At 33.6% G+C, this 21585-nt stretch overlaps 2 protein-coding genes across 2 annotated transcripts; one reads left to right on the forward strand and one right to left on the reverse strand.

Moving 5' to 3' along the window:
- Positions 1-598: 598 nt before the first annotated feature.
- On the reverse strand, positions 599-1318 carry LOC117907270. The gene has a single exon (XM_034820757.1). The coding sequence runs from the start codon at positions 1142-1144 to the stop codon at positions 809-811; it is 336 nt and encodes a 111-aa protein (XP_034676648.1). The 5' UTR covers positions 1145-1318; the 3' UTR covers positions 599-808.
- Positions 1319-6971: 5653 nt separating this feature from the next.
- LOC117907195 (phytosulfokines 3-like) lies at positions 6972-7536 on the forward strand. Its single transcript, XM_034820635.1, has 2 exons — positions 6972-7152; positions 7238-7536. Exons 1-2 carry the CDS (start codon positions 7039-7041, stop codon positions 7370-7372), a joined length of 249 nt encoding a protein of 82 aa, XP_034676526.1. The 5' UTR covers positions 6972-7038; the 3' UTR covers positions 7373-7536.
- The last annotated feature ends 14049 nt before the right edge of the window (positions 7537-21585 follow it).

Here is a 21585-nt window from a genome sequence, read left to right on the forward strand (position 1 = left end):
GGTCATCATCTGACTTTAAAGCAATCCTCCTTAGGATTCCCTGCTGACCACTGTTGATGGTCCCTCAGGAAAGAGAGAGGAAAGGTAAAACAAAAGTAAAAGAAACTTAGTTTAAAATCTAATCAACAATATGATTTGCAAAACGGCAACATCATTCAAAGTCACGGAAAAAGGTTTTTTTGAATAATTAAAGTTTCTTTGGTGCCTTTTTACTTTTCTTTTTTTACAGGAAATCCGGTAAGATGTGCAGTTTACAGTAAGTGCGGTTACTCCAAAAACCCAGTCTTTGGAGTGGATCGCCAGCTTGGCCGAGTTAACTAGCGAGTTCATCAATAAATAGAATTTTTTTCTTTTGTCTTTGAAAGGGACCAATTAATAACTGTGAAATAAATAAATTTTTGAGAATTGCCAAGTTTTCCAAGACCGACCAAGTAGAATGTCTTCATCTGCTATAATTCTGGGCTAAAGTGCTCCATGATCTGCTAATTAATATAGTACCATTAAACAAACTGGAGGTTGAGCTTCAGGTCAAACAAAACCACAGATTTGAATGCCCATATAGTGATGTGTATGTAGAACTGACATAAAAAGTAAAAACTGGAAAGAAAAAAAAAAAAAGATAACTCGTTGCGATTTCATATCAATAACAGAGAATTCAAGCCAGTAAACATAGCTGTTTTTGGTTTTTTGCATCGCTTTTCGTCCTTGCAATGCCAATAAACCCAACAAACTTCACAGGTCCAGAAACCCCAGAATATATTTATACGTAACTTACCAAAATGAACATCAGTTTTACTTAATCATCCATTTACTCCTGATCAACAAGCCCTCCTCCTTTCTTCCCTTTAGCTCTCCTCCTCCGGCTACCGGAGCCGCCATCGTGCCGGAGATTTCCATCGTTGAAGATCAAGGGCAAGTCGTTGGCATCATCACAGTCATCTTCAGTGGCGATGCGGATACAAGAACACCGTTCAAGGGAGGCGAAAAAAGCAGCTGCAACACCATTGATGAACCACATAGCCACCCCATCGAGCTTTCCGCACCCGGGTGAGGCATGGGTGGATGAGGTTCGGGCCCTGGGCTCATCCGAAGCTGGCCGGAGATTGAATAAGCTAGTGCAGGTGGTGGAGGTAGTAGCAGCCATGAATTGGAGATACAAGTTGCCTCCACACAAGAGAAGAGAGGTTTAGAGGCCTTGTCAAGCTCTTAAACAACCTATAATAATAAGCTTGTTAACCAGTGGGGTCGGAATTCCAACAATGCCCTTGGAAATTCGTAGAGTTGCAAGCAATTGTTGATGAACGTGACAGAAGAAAAATGGATTCGCTTTCATGTCTGTTTGGGGCAGTGGGCTCTCTCTATCATGTTCACCTGCCCATTTCTCATAAACTTTGTTTCTTGTTCTGTCGCTTATATTAATTACCTTGTGGAGGTTTATGAAATATCACTTTCACCTCCTTCCTTTACCACCTTCTATTTTTTTCAGCATCATATCCCACATTAATATTGATTAGGGAAAATAAATTATGGTATATATATATAAAATTAATTTTATTGTATGATAATATTGAACCTTTTATTATCAAATCCTTATAACTTTTTACGAGGATTTAATCCTCTGGGTGTTGATTACTCCATAATAATATAAATTTAAGAATTCAATTTATATTTATTAATATATTTATATATAAAACTTTTTAGTATACGATAATGTAAATTGAAATTGTAACGGTTGTAAGTGATGTTTAAAAATAATGAGAAAAGAAGGTTGATAAAAGGCCAAACTTGTACAAAGAAAATAATGGGAAAAAAAGTCAACATGACTCGTGAATATGTAGAAGTAGGTACAAACCAAATACATGTAAAAGAATGGAAATATGAAAAAGAAAAACATAAAAATGGCCCAAAGACAATGATTAAACCCAAAGGTGAAAGTGGGTATCATCATTATATCTGTTTTTATCCTAAGAAGATAGAGGGGATGCTTTATGCATGCTACCTTTATTTGATCACAAATTTTATAAAAAATAATTAAAAATACCAGAATTAGCCTCTTCAGCCGTTTGAATATTTTAAATTTATGAAAAAAACAATAGACAATATAACAAAGATTGAGCCATATGGGAAAGGCGACTCTTAAAAAACCTAAAAGAGAAAGCGTCATCATTTGGGAGGCAGGGCATGGTGGTAGACTCAGGGCCAGATACACCATGAATTTCTTCAATCCTTTATTTTAATTCTTAGTCTATAGCAATTTGTTGTTCCTGAAATCATTAAAAGCTACATACTCGACAAGGGTAGGGATTCTACTTTTAGACTAACCAAGCAAAGTCTAGAGGGTCCACCATATTTATGGTGTCAAAGGCTAATCACATGGCCCAATTCTTTGAATAATCTGTTTCAAATTCAATATCTTTGCCCAAATCTGACCTGGGGTGGAGAGTTGAGACCAACCACCTAACCATTGATTTTCTGCCACTATTTCGTCTCTCTTTTTTCTCCTTACAAAAGTCCTCTCCATAACAGCTTTCGTAATAGAAGTTTAAACTTTAGACTTTCAAATTAGGTTCAATCACATTTCATACACCTTTACTATAAGGGCAATTTGTAAATAAATGATTTTGATCTTTTATATTCAACTCAAATAAACACTATAGTGGATCGATTTTTCCATACCTATCCTAAATTCGTGTATAAGTAAATAGGTCTATTATGCCAAATCTTGTACTCTTACCATTCTTTTTATGCCCATTTCGGAATATAATATTGTGTGGGTCAGTGGGTGTACAATTAGGTTACAGCCTAGTGGTCCAAATGAATTGACCATTGAAAAGGATTCTGATACATTGAGAACCCATTCAGGAGTTTTAGGATCAATTCAAATGGCGGCATCTGAACATATGCTTCACATTTACCAAACACTTGTAAAAATCCCTAAATCCAAAAGGAAGGTTGGCAGATCCTCTTTCAAAGCATTCCCACGTGCGTAAATAAAATCTAGAATTTTTGCCACTGACTTTATAGTTACAAAATAAACTAACACCAATAAGTTGTTCGTTTTAGTGCTCTTAAAAAGGAATGAATGTTTTTAACGCATACCAGCCAATATGGACTGGTGGATTCCTAAAAATGAACTAACACCAGAAAATGGATAGAATTCAAATTGAAGTATTAGTGGCTAAAGCGCTTTACCAAAACGAACCTCAACCTGCCCATCCTCATTCTCTGAATCCTTGCCCAACAAGAGCAGCCCCCAACTTTAGTTACCATATTAAGCCCGCAAGACGTGTCCGACAGCCAAGATTAATGCGATAAAAGCCCAATATTTCATGTTGGGCTCTTGATCTCTCACCAGTATAGTCATCCTATGTGACCAAAAGAAGGTTTTGTGCAGGCCTAATTCTTTCATCAAAATTCAGTGCCCTATACTGCAATAAGATGATATTTCTACTAAAATAATGTATGCTCTTCTAGCCATTTGGTTGAACTGTTTACCCAACCTATGAAATGCTACATCTTTGTGTCATACCACAGTATAATATGGTCCATGTCAAAGGTTTATTTGCTTTTGAACCAAAATCACAAGATAAATCGATCAATCTAAGCAAAAAATCCAACATTTGAGACGCTAAATTATATTGCTTTTTAAAATGTGAAAAAATCCTAATGACAAGTACTAAACTTTCAACCTACACATCACTCCCAAAATGCGAAAACGCATGAAGCTTTGGATTGCCAACTACACCATCCTACAAATTTATGCAAATTGTATATATTTAGGGAGCTAGGACTAAGCCTGAAGTAGATATTATTGTTATTACCCATGTTCATAAGAACATGATAATAAACTATTTTTTATAAATGTAAAACTGTGATCTCGTTAACATGAACTAAAATAATGTTCATAAAAACATGGACAAACCGTGTTCTCACGAAAGCAAACTAAAATCGTATTCTCATGAATATGAACAAAATTGTATTTTAATGAACATAAATAATGATTCATATTTTTATGAACATGAACCATAATCTTTATTTATAAGAATACAAATAGAAAATCATGTTTACGTGAATTCAGTTATAAGGATTTAGAAGATATTTTTTATTATAAACTATTTCGATATGGAATATTGAGAAGATAACACGTGGATTCATGAGGGGAAGTGAAAATTGAAGAATATTCTAGAAGAACTCAGATGAAAAATTAGTGTGACAACAAAGCCCATATCTAACTCATTAAACTTTAGTCCACCATACTTCAAATCTATCCAAATTATAAACAACTCTCTTTATCAAGAAACAAACACCTGTACCAACTACCCATTTGAATTACATCATACCAGGCATCACATGGGCCTTTGGTTTCAGACTTTCAAGCCCAAGCTAATTGGGCCCAACTCAACGCACTCTTATTATCAGTAGGCCCAATCTTTCTATCTTTTCTACACCCTTTTCACCATATTTACTAGTTATTCAATGGAAAGAATAACTCATCATTAAAAGAAACAAGAAATAATGGTGATGCTATATAAAGTAGTAAGAAGTCATTATCAATTTAAGGTATGTATTTTTCATTTATATAAGATTTTTTTAATTTTATTTTAAGCCTTTAAAATGGAAAACAGAACATTTTTCCACAGACCAAAGAATACGTTATTTACCACAATCATAATCCATGTGGTTGCCTTCATCGAAACGCCTTCTTCAACGTAGCGACCGAATCAGTTTCCAGTCATAAACTAGAATTTCCTTGCAGTCATTGATGAAATTCCAACCCTTCAAACCATCAACATGTATATGAATTTTAATTGGTCTGTTGCTGGAGCGGTGCTATTTGGAAAAAGCGCGTGAGCTCAACTTCTTTTGTGGCCTACTGAACATTTCCACGAGAGTATAGCGTTATTACATCATGGATGGTGATGTCAGAAAACGTTTCGTCTGGTTGAAGCAAAATGGAATGGGTGATAATTTTATATTTTTTTAGTTTTGGAGTGGTGAGTGGAAACTAATTTGACTTTTTGGTTCTTCCCAATTAGGAGTTCAAGTCACAGACGTGTCTGAGAACCCCAGGCAGGCAGGTTCAGCTACAGTGGGTTTTGTCCTCTCCTCATTCTTGGCCCAAATCCCCCTCCTTGCTGGAAATAATACAGATAAGAGAGCTCTCCCTGACAAGATGATTCATGATGACCTAATAATTACTTCAGGCTAAAAGGGACATTTTAGAATCTAGGTCAAGGGTTTTGCTTTCAGATTCATTTTCATCGTTTTCTCACCCAATGTATGCTGCTTTCGCTAGAGGGAATGTATGTACATGCCAAAGGGATGTTGACTCCTCAACGTCTTTGACTTAAGACAAGAGAAAGACAAAAGAACAAGTTGAAGATGCCTAATCAATCCAGAAGTCGGAGATATTTTTTCTTCCAATTTTGACTAATGTGCCCAAGTGATATGCGGGACCTCAGTTGAATTTGTTGCTGATGATGGTAAGGGAATCCCATCACGCATTTTAAATTATAGTTAAAATTATCCCCTGAATTCATCGCAACTTCATGAATCAGATATTTGATGCAAAAATTTGCTAAATCTGATTACTCTGGTGTCATTATTATCAGGAACTGATGCGCGTGATGGGATTTGCATCGTGGTGAAATAGGATGAATATTTAAAAAAGGCGGCACACAATACCTCACGTGACCCAATCCTCATAGCAAAGACGGGGCTGGGTGGGCGTTTGGGCCGAAACCATTAACAAAACGCGTGATTCATTTGGCATTGATACCATGTAACCCCACCACCAATTGCGTTTGCCTACAATTTTCTTCCCGGAAATTTCCAAGATCATTCCCATTTCACACTTGGGAGTACAGATTACTCTGCTATTCAACAACGATATTAACAAGTTCTCACTTCAATTCCTCTTGCTATCGCGAAAGTCAAATCTCGACATAATTACAACAATTATCGGACTTCTATTTTATGCTATGATAATTCACAAATTCGTTGTAGATTGTAAGATAATTCTAATTTTTTAACAAAATATTAGCAAGAAATTAATTCAATATGTTTGTTATTATCTTATTATAAAGATTACAAGTGTAAATAAGCATCCTATTATAAGAATAGCATATTTTAATTGAACATTAATATCATTTATTAAATTAAATTAATGAAATTAATTTTATAATAAAGATGATTTTATAAATATATCTATAGCTATCTATTTTTTTTTTCCATGTAGACATTGCCAAACTTTGAATCCAATGAATCTTTACAATTTTACAACACATAGTTAAGATATATCATCTGATCTAAGCTCAATAAATTCTTACATCTTTAAAATATATCTATACGATTAAAAATAACTTATACATATGTAATTTTATCATAAATATTTTTTCTAATTAATGTACGATATCAAAATTATTACTCCTATAAACATAATATTTTCATTGTGTTTTATAGAGTCGTTGAGTCAAATAAATATATATTTTTTGCAGATCAAACATATTCCTATATAATTAAGATTGACTTTGATATAATTTATAATGACTTACTCATTTCCACAAAAATGTTATTTATTTTGGTCCAATAATCTTGATATTATCTTTAAGCGTACCTTTAATTAAGTTTCATGTTTAATCTTTTAATATGGTGTCGACAAATATTTTTATTGTTTTTAATTTTTTGTTATGAGAAAAAAAGTTTTTTTTTTTTAAACCTATTGTAAGTAAGGCAGGTGCATCTCTACATATACATCAAACACATATATTGCTAACCGAGTGGTGGTTAGGTGTGGTCACGCAAGTGTGGTTCAATACGTGCCAATAGATAATTGGGCAGAATGGAACCACGAAAATAAAACAGAAAAACAAGAATGTGCCAATTAACATGCAGGCATGACAAAAACACAGCTAAGGTATAGCTAATTCTTGTCACCGCTCCCCTCTATAAATTAGCATCCTCGGCGTCCTACTTGCTCACCACTTGAATACAATACCAACAGGCAACAAGAGAAATCCCCCCTGAATAACAATAACAATGTCCAAGCATACCTCCCTCTTCACCATACTCCTCCTGTTCTTCACACTATCCTCCGCCGCACGCCATGAGCCGACCTTCGTCACCGACTCTGCTGTGAAATTTCAGTACGAGGTACCTCCATCAATTTCATTCTTCATCATCAACAGCGATCTCTTTCACAACAACAGTATCTGATTGATTATGTTTGTTTGTGCAGGAAGTGGAAGCAGAGAAGAACATGGAGGTCGTGGGCGGGAGTTGCGAAGGGGCAGCAGATAAGGATGAGTGCTTGATGAGAAGAACCCTGGCTGCTCATACCGATTACATCTATACTCAGAAGAAGAAGCCCTGAATCTCTCTCTAGCTTTAGCTTTCATGTTTTTATTTATTTCTCATCCTCCTTGTTCTTAGTTATTACGAATCACAAATAAATATTAAATAACCAATCAATTATTATATGTGGTTATAAAAAATAAAATAAAATTGTAAGATGCCCTTCTGAGTTGCAAGTTCCAACAACACCTTATGCACTTACCTTACTTCTTCCGTGAGTTCTCTGCACATTCACCGACCAACTTGGCCTTACGTTTTGTCCTGACTCATAAGCCACATACCATACCAACCCAACCCGCTGGGGGTCAACATATTTTACTCAGTCAACAAAGAGGTCTCCCACAATATCATTATTATTAGTTTATTACGCACGTAGAGAGGTCTGCATCTAAGAAGAACCTGGACAAACAGCTAAGGCTACTTTGCTGTCGCTCGTCCACCTCGTCTTTCATCGGGTTGACTCATGTTCACAGTCTTCCTAATTAAAAAATCTAATTTGTAAAAATTAGTCGTCTTGAAATTCTTTTAATAATTACTATAAAAAATTACGTAAATCTGAGCACTCCAAGTTACAAACATAGGTTATTGAAATATCATTAGATTTGTACAGCTTAAAAGCAAATTATGAAAGAATCATTTGGTTGAGCCACCCTATGCAATCAGCCCCTGTTTTCTAATTAAAGATTCAAAAGTTAATTAAAAGATCTCGTGTTTTCATGATTCTCAATATCCAGGATGAAAAAAAAAAAATGATTAATTTTTTTTAAAAAATTCTATATATATATATATATATATATTAAATTATTTAATTTTTATATAATTAAAAAAAAGTAAAATAAATTTAAAAAAACATTTAAAAATAATTTATTGAGTTTGAATTAAGTTTTTATTTTATTTATTTATTTTTTCTCTTTATTTATTCTTTCTTATATTTTCGCTCAATTTTTTTGAAAACCAAATATAACCTAGAAGATTCAACAAAAGAAAATCCTAGACACATTTGTAGTAACATTCATACACAAATTTTAAAATTAGAGTGTGAAATAATATTATAAGAATAATGATTAAGAAAATATATGATTAGAAGATTAACAACTATTTAATCAATTATAAATGAAAATGACATAAACCTACCTGTCTTTATCATTTAAATGATGTTAAAGCATATATACAGAAAAGATGGATAATAAAGACAATGGGAAGAAAGAGTCATTGAACGGCACGTTTATTTTTCTTTTTAAAAGTTTAAATCCAATCTTAGATTTTTAAACTTGGTTCAAATGGGTAATTAAAATATATACTAAAAAAAAAAAGGAAAGAAAAAGAAATAAAGAAAAAGAAAAAGGAGAGGATTATATTAGAGAAAAACTTAGGGAATTTTAGAAATACTAAATTTAGTATTCACGACTACAGTTTGTGGACAAAATTGCTTTCGGGCTAACAACAATTTTGATGAATTTTCCATGAAAATAACATCAACATTGGAGGGACCATCTCTTCCAATGTCTCCCTCAATCCCTCATTTCTTTCTAAAAGTAAAGCAGAGTGTCAAACACGGCTATGACTATTTCATCCCCCGGGCCATACCCACACAGGTGTGTAGTTGAGGAATTTTTGATAAAGTATGTCAACGTCACAAAAAAAGTGAGTAGTGAAAGGAGAAGAAGGATAAAAGACTATCAGTGCTCAAGTGTTCCATCATCATCTGTGGTAACCTGACTCAGTATCAAACTTCACTAGTGGGAACGTGGGATTCTACTTGGACATTTTTTCCTGCCTACTATTCCACACACGTCTGCCATATGTGTTCAATTCAAACTTCTTCTCATTCAATTTTTGAATGATGAACAATTTGTAGGAACATTGTACATGTGCGCTTTATCTATTAGGATAAATTTTGGGTGGTGAACAATTGGTAGGAACATTGTATATTTGCACTTCATCCATTAGGATTGAAAGCATTTGAAGAACAAAAGGAATGGACTTGGTGGGAGGTTGTAGGTTGTTTTTGACCTTCCTCCTAATGGAACTGCACTAGAGACACTGCCCAAAAGAAGAGTCTTTTGACTACTGATTTTTTGGAAATATCATAGTGAGAAAAATGTTATTTTCATCACCACATATACAATTGTTTTATGACAGATTTGGGATTGATGATACACTTTATGCGTTCGATGGGGGGGAGTGTGATCGGCAAAGGAAAGTATAGGACAGGGAGAAATGAAGAAAAATAAATTGTTCCATCCAATTCTGAACTCCCTCCCAGTCATGTGTGCTGTTGAATACACATAACATTAAACTGGGAGCCAATGCCAATCAAATTAGGTCTTTTGAATTTGAACAGATATAATTTTTTGGGAGAATTATGTTTTGGGGGTAGATGGACCCCAAATTAACAAAAGATCCATGTAACTCTTCAAATTGAGCTCAAAACCCAATGAAAGTATGAAAATTGAGTTGAAGGATATCATCCTTAGTATTTCCAAAAATGCCCTTTGTTAATTTTGAGAAAAAAATTAATATTTTTGAAAAATACTTTTATTTAATTTAATATTTTTGATTTAATTTAATATTTTTAAAAAATACTTTTATGTAATTTAATATTTAATTAATATTTTTTTAAATACTTTAATTTAATTTAATATTTTTGAAAAAAAAATTTAATTTAATATTTTTGAAAAAAAATTATTTAATTTAATATTTTGAAAACTACTTTTATTTAATTTAGTATTTTTGAAAAAAAAATTATTGAAAAAAAATTATTTAACTTAATTTTATAAAATATTTTATATGTGTTCTTAAAGGGTACATTTGTCCGTTACTATTTCATATCCTTCAACTCAATTTGAAGAATTATATGGACCTTTTGTTAATTTGGGGGCTCATCTATCCCTAAAAGATAATTCTCCCTAATTTTTTTAGTAAAAGTAGACAAAAATGGAAATTTTTTTATATAACCCAATACAATTCCTTTTTTTTTTTTTTTTGAGTTAATGAATAGGTTATTAGGCTTGAAAAGTTGCGGGCAAGTGGAGGGGCTTTTTTAATTTCTACAGCTAGCGTAAAAAATAATTTTTAAAAAATGATAGTTTGAAAAAAAATTCTTAAAATATGGTAGTTTCAAAGCCATTGATAAATTTATGGTATTTTTTACCATTTTGAAAGGTGTTTCTTGAAGAGACACCTTCCATATTTTTTATAACAACAATACATGTTAAAAATAAGAAAAATTGAATTTACATTAAAAATGTTTTTTCAAGAGACATGTTCCATAATTTTATGAAATTGAATTTATACTAAAGATGTCTCTTTAAAATATACTTTTCCATAATTTCATAAAATTGAATTTATATTAAAGAAATATCATTTCCACAATACTATAAAATCAAATTTATATTAAATGTATATCTTGAAGGTCATATCTAGTATGCATCATATATATTAGTGCACTCATCATAAGAAACTGATCCCGAAAACAAAGACAAATCATCCATTTAATTAGGAGGTAATGCACTATAGTTTTTACTAGATTGTCTAAATCCATGAAATAATTATAGACAATTTATCTATTTATAAAGAACCTATAACTTGTATCCTCTATGCAACTCTCAATATATTTAAGTAATGTACAATGTAAAAAATATGAGTTAAATATTCAAATCAATGTTAATATATAAAAGTAATAGCAAATGACTAATAAAGTCTGACTTTGTTACATTATGTTTTACTTTTAAGACTCAATCCCAATAATAATAAATTAAACCCAACCTTCTATAATGTTGATTTTTTTGAAATCATAATGAAAAAAACTACTGTTATTATTAGTTTTTGAAAGAAACAATTCATAAATATACTTTATTAGGCATATTGATCTTTTTTGATATCTTTGTAAATTCTTATAAAATTGTTATCTCATAAACTATTTTAGAAAGATTGAAATTGGCTATATTTGATAACTATTCTGAAAAATATTTTTTTATTTTTTAAAACAAAAAGGCATGAAACCACGTTTGATTGTCAATTGTTTCCAAATAGGTTTTTAAAAATTGTTACAAGTGTTTTATGAGTGTTAATGTTAATTATTTTTAATTATTTTCACTTTTTTCTAAGAATAATCACAAATAAAGCACCACAGATAAATAGTTATCTTTAAGAAATGTTTGGAAACACATAAAACATGTTAACAACATTCTAAATTCTTAAACAAATTTTTGTTCGGACAAATATCACAAAATTATTTTTAAAACAATTCTTACTTGAAAACTATTTTTGAAAGTACCCAAATATATGTTCTATCTTTCCTTTGTTAATCTTATCACTTAAGTCGATAAAGGCGAGTGCATTCCTAAAGATATATCCTGTACTCACCTTTTCATTTGCCTAAAAGCTAATGTTATGTTTGGTGAGGGACAATTTTCTTTTCCTAGATTTTTGTACAATCAACCCTAGCCCAAATGATAACAGGTGTGCTCCTTCTAGAGAGTTGCAAATAAGCAGGCAATGGAAACATAAAAACAAGATTACCTACCTTATTATAGAACAAATAACAAAAATGTAACTTAACTTGTTCTATTCTTATCTCTTCAAATTGATAAATGGTAGTTTTTTCTATTCATACTTTCATTCGTTCATATACAGAGTATATATAGAGGGTAATCACCATTCTAAGAATGAGAAGGAATGATACAAGGAAAGAATGATATAAGGAAATAACAACTAATATCCTAATATCTCAATATTCATAATATCTCAATATTCTTAATATCTCAACTTTCCTAAAATTTAAACATTCCTAATATCTCAACACTAAATAATATAAGGAAAGAATGATATATGGAAAGCATTTCTAATATCTCAACACTCCCCCTCAAGTTGGTGCATAGATGTCACACATGCCCAACTTGTCTAAAAATTTTGAGAACACTTGACTTGAGACAGCTTTAGTGAGGATATCGGCCAATTGATCTTTTGATCGAATCTTAGGCAATTCCACAGTCTTATCATCCAACTTTTCCTTAATGAAGAATCTATCCACCTTGATATGCTTTGTACGATCATGTTGTACTAGATTATGAGTAATGTCACATGCGGCTTTATTGTCATAAAACAATCGGATTGGTTGCCTAGATAGGTAACCTAAATCCTGTAAGAGAAGTCTTAGCCATAATGCCTCACAAAGTCCTAGAGCCATACCTCTAAATTCTGCTTCTGCACTTGAACGAGCGACGACATTCTGCTTCTTACTTTTCCATGTCACAAGATTACCACCTACAAAGGTAAAGTAACCAGATGTAGATCGCCTATCATCCACTGCACCGATCCAATCAGCATCAGTATATACTTCTATACTCTGATGATTAACATTTTTAGCGAAAAAATTCCCTTCCCAGGAGCATTCTTCAAATACCTCAAAATACGCATAACTGCATTCATATGTTGCTCTCCAGGATTATGCATGTATTGACTCACTACACTCAATGCATAAGCAAGATCTGGTCTTGTATGAGCTAAGTACATTAATCTCCCCACAAGTCTCTGGTATCTTCCCTTATCTGTTGATACTTGATTAGGCTCAACACACAATTTCAGACCTTCTTCTATTGGTGTATTAACAGGTTGACATCCCGACATTCCAGTCTCCTGTAAAAGATCTAAGGCATACTTTCTTTGAGACAGAAAAATTCCTTCACTTGATTGAGAAACTTCAATCCCAAGAAAGTATTTCAGAGAACCTAGATCTTTCATTTCGAATTCTCTAGATAGATAATTTTGCAGAGCTTTTCTTTCTTCAGGATCATTTCCTGTAACTACCATGTCATCCACATATACGATGAGTGCGGTAATCTTACCATGTTGCTTTTTCAGGAACAAAGTGTGATTTGAATTACTTTGACGATAGCCAAAAGCTCTCATTGACTTTGTGAACCTTCCAAACCATGCTCTCGGGGATTGCTTCAACCCATACAATGACTTCTTCAATTTGCACATCTTCTGACATTGCTTTTCTGACACCATGCATCCTAGTGGAAGATCCATATATACTTCTTCAGATAACTCGCCATGCAGAAAGACATTTTTTACATCGAACTGTTGTAATGGCCAATCTAGGTTTGCAGCTAAAGATAGTAATACTCGAACTGTGTTGATTTTAGCTACAGGTGCAAATGTCTCTGTGTAGTCAATTCCATAAGTTTGAGTGTACCATTTTGCTACCAGTCTTGCTTTAAATCGTTCAATACTACCATCCGCCTTGTACTTCACAGTATAGATCCAACGACACCCAATTGGCTTCTTTCCTGGTGGACATTCTACGAGTTCCCATGTTTCATTCTTCTGCAATGATTTCATCTCTTCATTCATAGCTGCTTTCCACCTTGGATCAGCTAAGGCTTCCTGCACACTGTTAGGAATAGCTACAGTAGATAATTGATTTACAAATGACTTATTTGATTCAGACAAACGATGGTTAGACACATAGTTACTCATGGGATATTTAACTTTGGTAGACAATTCAGGTTCATATGTAGGTTTAGGAATACCTTTATTATGACGGTGTGGTAACCGTTTCATGAATGGATCAGGTTCCAAATTAAAAACATCTTCAACAGACGACGATTGGTTTGGTATTTTAGTGAAGACATCTTCAGACCCAAATTGTTGACCACTCATATCCAACTCACCCGCTTCTTGGTTCACTAGTTCAGATTGTCCAGATTCATGCTCCTTAGAGATATGATAATCATAATCGAGAGTCTGAATTTCCTTATGGTACTCCTCCTGAAGTTCAGACTCAGATGAAAAATACATTGAATCTTCATGAAACACCACATCCATTGTAATATACATTTGTCGAGTTGGAGGATGGTAACATCGATATTCCTTTTTGTGCAATGCATATCCAACAAACACACATTGCAATGCATGAGAAGTTAACTTGGTGCGTTGGTGTTTGTGTAGATGCACAAATGCCACACAACCAAAAACACGAGGAGGTAGATTTGGGACAGTTGGGGCAACTACGGCATTAGTAAGAGTTTAGAGAGGTGTTTGGAAGTTAATTGAGCAGGAAGGTACCCGATTGATCAAGTATGCGGCAGATGTGATTGCTTCTCCCCAATAAGATATTGGTGTTTTTGCTGCTATCAAGGAAGCACGAACAACCTCTAACAAGTGCCGATTTTTCCGTTCAGTGACTCTATTTTGCTGGGGTGTATTGGAACAAGTAGTCTGATGAATGATGCCATGTCCTTCCAAATACTTTTGAAGATCAGAACTTTGATATTCTCCACCATTATCACTATGCAGAACCCGAACCTTTGCATTGTACTGAGTTTCAATCATTTTATGAAAATTTTGAAACAACAAGTTCACTTCATCTTTGGTCTTCATCAAGCATAACCATGTCATTCTGGTACAATCATCAATAAAAGTAACAAACCAACGTGAGCCACTTAAAGTTGGGACTTTGGATGGGCCCCAAACATCAGAATGTATAACCATAAAAGGAAACGGACTTTTGTTCAAAATTAACGGAAACGAAACACGATGGCTTTTAGCCAATTCACAAATATCACAACGGAAACCAGAAATATCACTCTTTGCAAACAAATTATGAAACAATTTTTTTAAATAACCAAAGGAAGCATGTCCCAAACGTCGATGGCACAACCAAATTTTAGACTTTTTCTTCTCTCCCTTAGATCCATCTGCCATCAAGGCTTGTTGCAACTTATTTGAATCCTTTGACTGCAAGTCCAAGTAATAGAGTTTCCTCCGTTCAATACCACAACCAATCGTCTGTCTTGTTTGGATGTCTTTAATCACACAAAATTCAGACCAAAAAATGACAATACAAGATAAAGCTGCGGTGATTTGAGAAACCGACAAAAGATTGTAATCTAAAGATGGAACAACTAAAACAGAATCCAAATTCAAAGTATCAGTAAGAGTTAAGGATCCTTCCCCAATGATTAGGGTTGTGTTACCATTGGTTGTGGAAACAATTTTTTGTGAGGAAGGTCTAAGGGGTGAAACCTGTCTAGAATCAAAAGTCATATAGTCTGTAGCACCAGAATCAATTATCCATGCACTATTAATAACAGATGTAAAAGTATTTAAAAACTTACCATCATGATCTGTAGCGGCTACCAATGCAGAGGCTTTCTCAGCAACATTAGCCTCTGTTTTTATTTCGGCAACAGTTGCAATCGAGGTTTTCTTGGAATCCTTCTTCCGCTGATCACGATTATTATCATTAATAACAAAGTGTTGATAGCCTAAACATGATCTAAAGGTCCATGGTTCAAACCCTCGGTTCCTCATTGTTTTCCTGGTCATACCAAGAGTCGTTGCTTTGAAATTGTGAGATATCCAGATTGGTGGGATCAATCTTATTGTAGTGAGTGCATTTGAAGGTTGACTTATCAATATTAGGGCTTGTCTTAGGATGGATGATCGTTGTCGGACTACCATAACGACAAAATATCCAAGATTCCAGTTCCATGGCTTTGATACCATCTTCAAATTGATAAATGATAGTTTTTTCCATTCATACTTTCATTCGTTCATATATAGAATATATATAGAGGGTAATTACCATTCTAAGAATGAGAATGAATGATATAAGGAAATAACAATTAATATCCTAATATCTCAACTTTCCTAATATTTCAATATTCATAATTTCTCAATATTCTTAATATCTCAACTTTCCTAATATTTAAATATTCTTAATATCTCAACACTAAATAATATAAGGAAAAAATGATATATAAGGAAAAAATGATATATGGAAAGCATTTCTAATATCTCAACATTATCATCTTCTCTTCTATAAATGTACGTCCCCTCCATCTATTCTCCCTCAACCATCACCACTTAAATCCCAACCACAACAATTCCCTGAACAACAACTACAACAATGTCTAAAGTTACTGCCCTTCTCACCATAGTCCTCCTCATCTTCTTCACAGTAACCTATGCTTCACGTCCTGAGCCCACCCTCGCCAGTGACTTTGCTGGGAAACTTCAATCTGAGGTAACTCATTTTCATTCTTCTTCATCAGATACAATTTTTTTTTTTTTTCACAAAAAGAAAGAAAAAATCTGATTGTGTTTATCTGGTTATGATTTTTGTTTTGTATAGGGTATGGAAGCAGTGAAGAACGTAGAGATAGTGGGTGAAAGTTGCGAAGGAGTGGCAGACATGGATGGATGCTTGAAGAAGAGAACCATGGTTGCTGATATCGACTACATATATTCTGTGGACCCCTAAATGTCTTCGTAACTCCATATTTTATTAAGTTGTTACCAAATAATGAATGTCACCACCCTTACCTAGTCATAATTTTGGTTATGAAATAAATATTGCCTATCGTACGCTTCTATGCATGCGCATTATGGATTTGGCTTCGCCTTTTTTTACTTTTTGGCTGGGACTTTGGTGATCTTCAATAATTTCCTTAACATTTTTAGTGAGTGATGAAGTATACAAGATGTAAATAACACTTGTTAGAAAATTTAAAATTGTAAATTACAATTTCGCTTTCAAAAAGAGCACAAGTACGTCCTTAAAAATGTGTATCAATGATCACAACAAATCTCCAAAATTCCTAAATTGTTGTTTGTAAAATTGACCTCCCATTAATTTGAAAAATGCTCTTATACTCAATCTAGCTTTTTTTAGACAATTTTCTTCTACACCTTTTAAGCAAAAGTTCAAATAGGACACTACTAGATTTAATTTTAAAAATATTTTAAAGAATAGTTTTAAAATTATTTTTTGTTATAGAATAAAAGAATTATAAAAAAAAAATGAACTTAAAAGAAAAACTAGGTTTTCTTATGTTTGTTTTTAAAAACTAATCTTTTTTTTAGTAAAAAGAACAATTTTTCCCCTTATTTTATAAAAATAAGGGGTGTTTGACAAGTTGTTTTTAAAAATATTCTTCAAAAATAAAAAAATAAAAAAATTATTTGGATAAATTGTGTTTAAAAATAATTTTTTCATTTTAATTTTGTAAAAACATTGTAAATTCAATTTATATTATATTAAGTATATTTATTTCAAGTCTTATTAAAATGAAAAAATTTTGTAATTATTAATAAATTTAAAAATAAATAATTTTTACTTTTAATAAAATATGAATAGTAATATTTTAATAAAATCATAAATGGTATTTCTTTATAAATATAAGATATTTTTATCCCTTTTAATTAATTTTTTTCTTATATAAATTATATGTAGTAAAAATTCAAATAAGATAATTCTAGATTCATTGAAAAAGTAATTTAAGAATGATTTAAAAATTTGTTCTCTAATACTCATTATGTCAATTCAAAGCCAGTCCCTTTTTTCTTTTTTCTTTTTTCTTTCCTTTTAAGTGTCAAATCTCTCATCTTTTAACACATGTAGCAAGAAGTATCCAATTGGACCAACTAAAATTAAGAAGCCTATTGTTTGCCCCCTGACTAGGACGACGCAGAGTCAAGGACCTCATGGGTAGAGAGACACCTTGCACCCATGAGGGGCCCCGGAGAGAAACACGATGAGATAAAGGGTAGCATGTGCGACTCAACATGTCGCAGTGCACCACTAGCACTCGACACTGCCTATGACTGCACACGATGCCATAGGTTGTTACACATGAGACAACCACCGTAGCATGCGACCCAACAACATGGTAAATGGGAGTCACGTTCCAACTTGGTCCGAATTCAAGTATCGAATTTTTAGATTTTGGTGTCTCTCCATTGAATAGGAACCTTCAAAAGGGAGTTTCCAATTGGAATTGGATTTTTTCGAGTTTCCATGAACTAATTAAAATTCATTATGTTGCCTTAAGCATAGTTAATGTCTCTTCCAGAAACTTCTAAAATAACCTAAAATGCTCTTTAGGGTGGTGGGGATAAGTAACTCAAGGGAAGTAAGGTGGCTTAGGCAAAGCCATACATAAGGGCATCAATGCAAGGCTTTAGACGCGAGTGAGGCGCAAGAGCAAGCTTTGCTAGCACTCGCACATGGGGCTTCACAACATGTGACGATGTGCAACCCATAGTCGTAATGGCATGGGGTGTAATGCAATCTCCCCTTCCTAATGATGGCACAATGGTGCAATGCCTTATGCAATGAGGTAGCCTGACAAGCCATGGGCGCAATGCCATGGCTTGTTGCCACACCAAGAGTGGGTTTATACGTGGCTTGGTGCTGCTGCATCAACGAAGTCATCTCAGACATGGTGACTGATGCCCAACACAAGGGAATAATGCCTTGGGCATGGAGATGAGAGGTCATGGGCACAATGCCATGACTCGTCGTTGCACCAAGAGAGAGCTTGGATGTGGCTTAGTGCTATTGCAGCAACAAAAATGACTCGAAAATGAGGACTAATGCATGGCAAGAGGGTGAGGCATGCCATTAATATTGCATGGCCGACTCTTAGGGCTTGTAAGATGGGGCAAAGCCTTGCAACACCCATGGGTGCCAAAGACATGAGCAACAACACTCTAAGGTGTCAGGGGCATAAGGAGACGACCTAATGATGTTGAGGCAACAACTAGGGGTCAAAACAAACATGCTAGTGCATGGCTTATGAGGCAAGAGGGCTGGACATGACATAGGCGTGGCATGTTGCCTCCTCTTGTGGCTTTGTAAAGCATGGGAAGGACTTTGTAAGTGATGGTCTATGACAGGGACAACAACACCTAGTGTGCTGTGGGAACCCAGATATGGCATAAGGGTGGGCAGTAATGTGCGGGATGAGGCACATTGATGCATAGGCAGATTGGACAAGTAGATATGGCTAAGGCAAAGCATTATGTTGGTTAGTTAGCATGTGTGGGCTAGCACAAGGTGTTTGGTGTGGGCCTGACCCACATGAACAGACGGGCCGAGGCCTGGATGTGGGCTGACTTGCAACAGTTCGTGTTGGACTAGGGCTCCAGGTTTGACATCATCAGAGGGTTGTTTGGCGAGTTGCAAGACCGGTTGCATGATACCTATTGAGAAGAGACACCAAGGGTGGCTGCAGTAAAATGCATTAGGATGCCCCAGAGGTTGTAGATTGCATCAGATGGCCGCTAAAGGCATTAGAGGGCTTGGTGTTAGCTATGTGGCTTGAATAGACATCTATTGGGAAGGGGTGTGAGCAACTGAATAGTTTCATAACTACTAGAACTGACAGATTTGAATTTGAATTCAAATTCAAATAGAGGTAGGACCGTAGGAGCCTCTGGTATAAATAGGAAGAGGTCTCCCATGGCTAAAAGGGTTGAAAAAAGGGCAAAATACATAGTAGTGTATGAAAGATTTGTAATCTCAGTTCTGTGGACCTTAGAAAATTTCTAAGCATAGGTAGCCAATTTTGTATCTTGTATTTATCCGAGAGAAATAAAACAAGTTGGGAAGATTTCTCGTATCCGATTGCCTTGTGTTGTTGGCATGTTGCTTCTCATTTGATTTGTTTCCATTGTTGCATTAAGTTAGAGTAGATAAATTAGAGACTTATCGCTGCATACTCGCACAAAAAAAATTGTTGGCAGATTCGTTGGGTGTGACACCTCCATATTTTTGTTCTTAAACAAAAACTTTTGTTATGTTTAGTTAACAGCAAATTTAAGAGAAAATATAAAAATAAAATAAAAGAAAAAATGAAGAAAATAAAAAATAGGTTAAAAGTTTGATAAATTATATTTATTTATTATTTTAAATTCATTATACTTATTTTAACTCATCGATAAAAAAATTAAATAATTTAAAAATATATAAATTTATAATTAATTTTAATTATTTTTTTTAAGAATAACAAATATGAGAAAATGATCTTTCTTTACATTTTTTTTTTCTTAGCATTTTCCTAAACCAAACATAAACTTAAAAAAGATCCAAAAACCTTCACTTTTTCTTGCCTCCTATTCTTTCTCTTTTTTTCTCTTTCCCTTTCCCTTCAATTAATAACTTTGGGATTCTCGTTTGAGTAGCGTGGAAGAATTCTAGAGTCCATTGTACCTATTATTGGATTTGAGTGATGTTTAACCAAAATACAAGACAGTTTTCAAAGTATTGTAAAATGTCTCTTAGTAATAAATGTCTTATTTTTTAAAATCTCTCTAATATTACTCTATTTTTTTTTTCTCATCTCTAATATATAAAAATATGAAAATCGATTTTCATATTTTTAAAGATTTGTATATATTACAAAATATTTTAGAATATTTTCAACAAATTAATCATTATTTTTTTTTAAAAAAAGCCAAAATATTAGTTTTTATACTTTTTAAAAACAATATGTAAAATAATAGAAAGTCGAACGTGATCATTGTTTTCATTTTTTTCAAAATGAAAATACACTCCGTTAGCTGGATAATTTTGAAGCAACTGGGAAGAGGATTAGTGAATCTATGATAGCAGTACTAAAATTAATAGAGCTAGACATTGAGGCAGTGCTCAAATGAATGTACAGCTTGAAATGAACTAAAAAGAACTGAGAATAGCTATTCGGACAGTCGCTTTCCCAAATTTTCAAGGCTAATCCACCGGCAAAAGTAGAAGCAGAGCCGATGATGAAAGACTTCTGCCAATTTATTCTCACCCGCACCCATTCTACAACATGTTGTTTTATCCATCTAAAAATATTTTTCACTGAACTTTGGATAAAAGAAAACTCATTGAAAGAAATCTGAAAGAAAGTAGAGCCTATGATGGAATGATGCAAGGCTCCTGCCAATTTATTCTCGGCCATACTCATCTTTTATACTTTGTTGTTTTATCCATCTGCAAAGATAAAAAGTAAAAAAATCTCATCGAAAGAGAGTATCATTTTTCTTAATCCAGCAATAGATACTTAAAAAAAAAAAAAAAGAATTGACAAAAAAGTCCTCCAAAGCAAGTTGAATTGAATGAAATGGAGAACTGCTGCCCTCTGAAGTCCCATGTAGCAAGAGAAGCTATGGAAATTTCAAATCTCTGCAATTTCAGTTTTATCTCAATTTTCAGTTTGTTTACCCCAATTAACCTCCACATAACTTGTGTTTTTAGTACATCAGGTAATCAGATGCTCCCAATTCTCACAGTTCTTTGTGCAACAAACTCTAAAAGGATGTGGTGATCAACTTTTCCATGGCCAAGGGCAGAAAAGTTGAACTAGTTTACCATGGAATTACACAATATGCTTCTAAAAAAATTGACTACTTAACCAAGGAATGTAATTTGAAGTCACCCAACATAAAGAAGAA

The sequence above is a fragment of the Vitis riparia genome, chromosome 18 (genome assembly GCF_004353265.1).
Source record: "Vitis riparia cultivar Riparia Gloire de Montpellier isolate 1030 chromosome 18, EGFV_Vit.rip_1.0, whole genome shotgun sequence".
NCBI lineage: Eukaryota > Viridiplantae > Streptophyta > Magnoliopsida > Vitales > Vitaceae > Vitis > Vitis riparia.

Bases quoted from the DNA above. Each gene is read 5' to 3' on its own strand.
- LOC117907270 (XM_034820757.1), bottom strand. From the start codon at position 1,144: ATGGCTGCTACTACCTCCACCACCTGCACTAGCTTATTCAATCTCCGG.
- LOC117907195 (XM_034820635.1), top strand. From the start codon at position 7,039: ATGTCCAAGCATACCTCCCTCTTCACCATACTCCTCCTGTTCTTCACA. The intron at 7,153-7,237 runs GTACCTCCATCA...TTGTTTGTGCAG, and splicing joins CTGTGAAATTTCAGTACGAG to GAAGTGGAAGCAGAGAAGAA.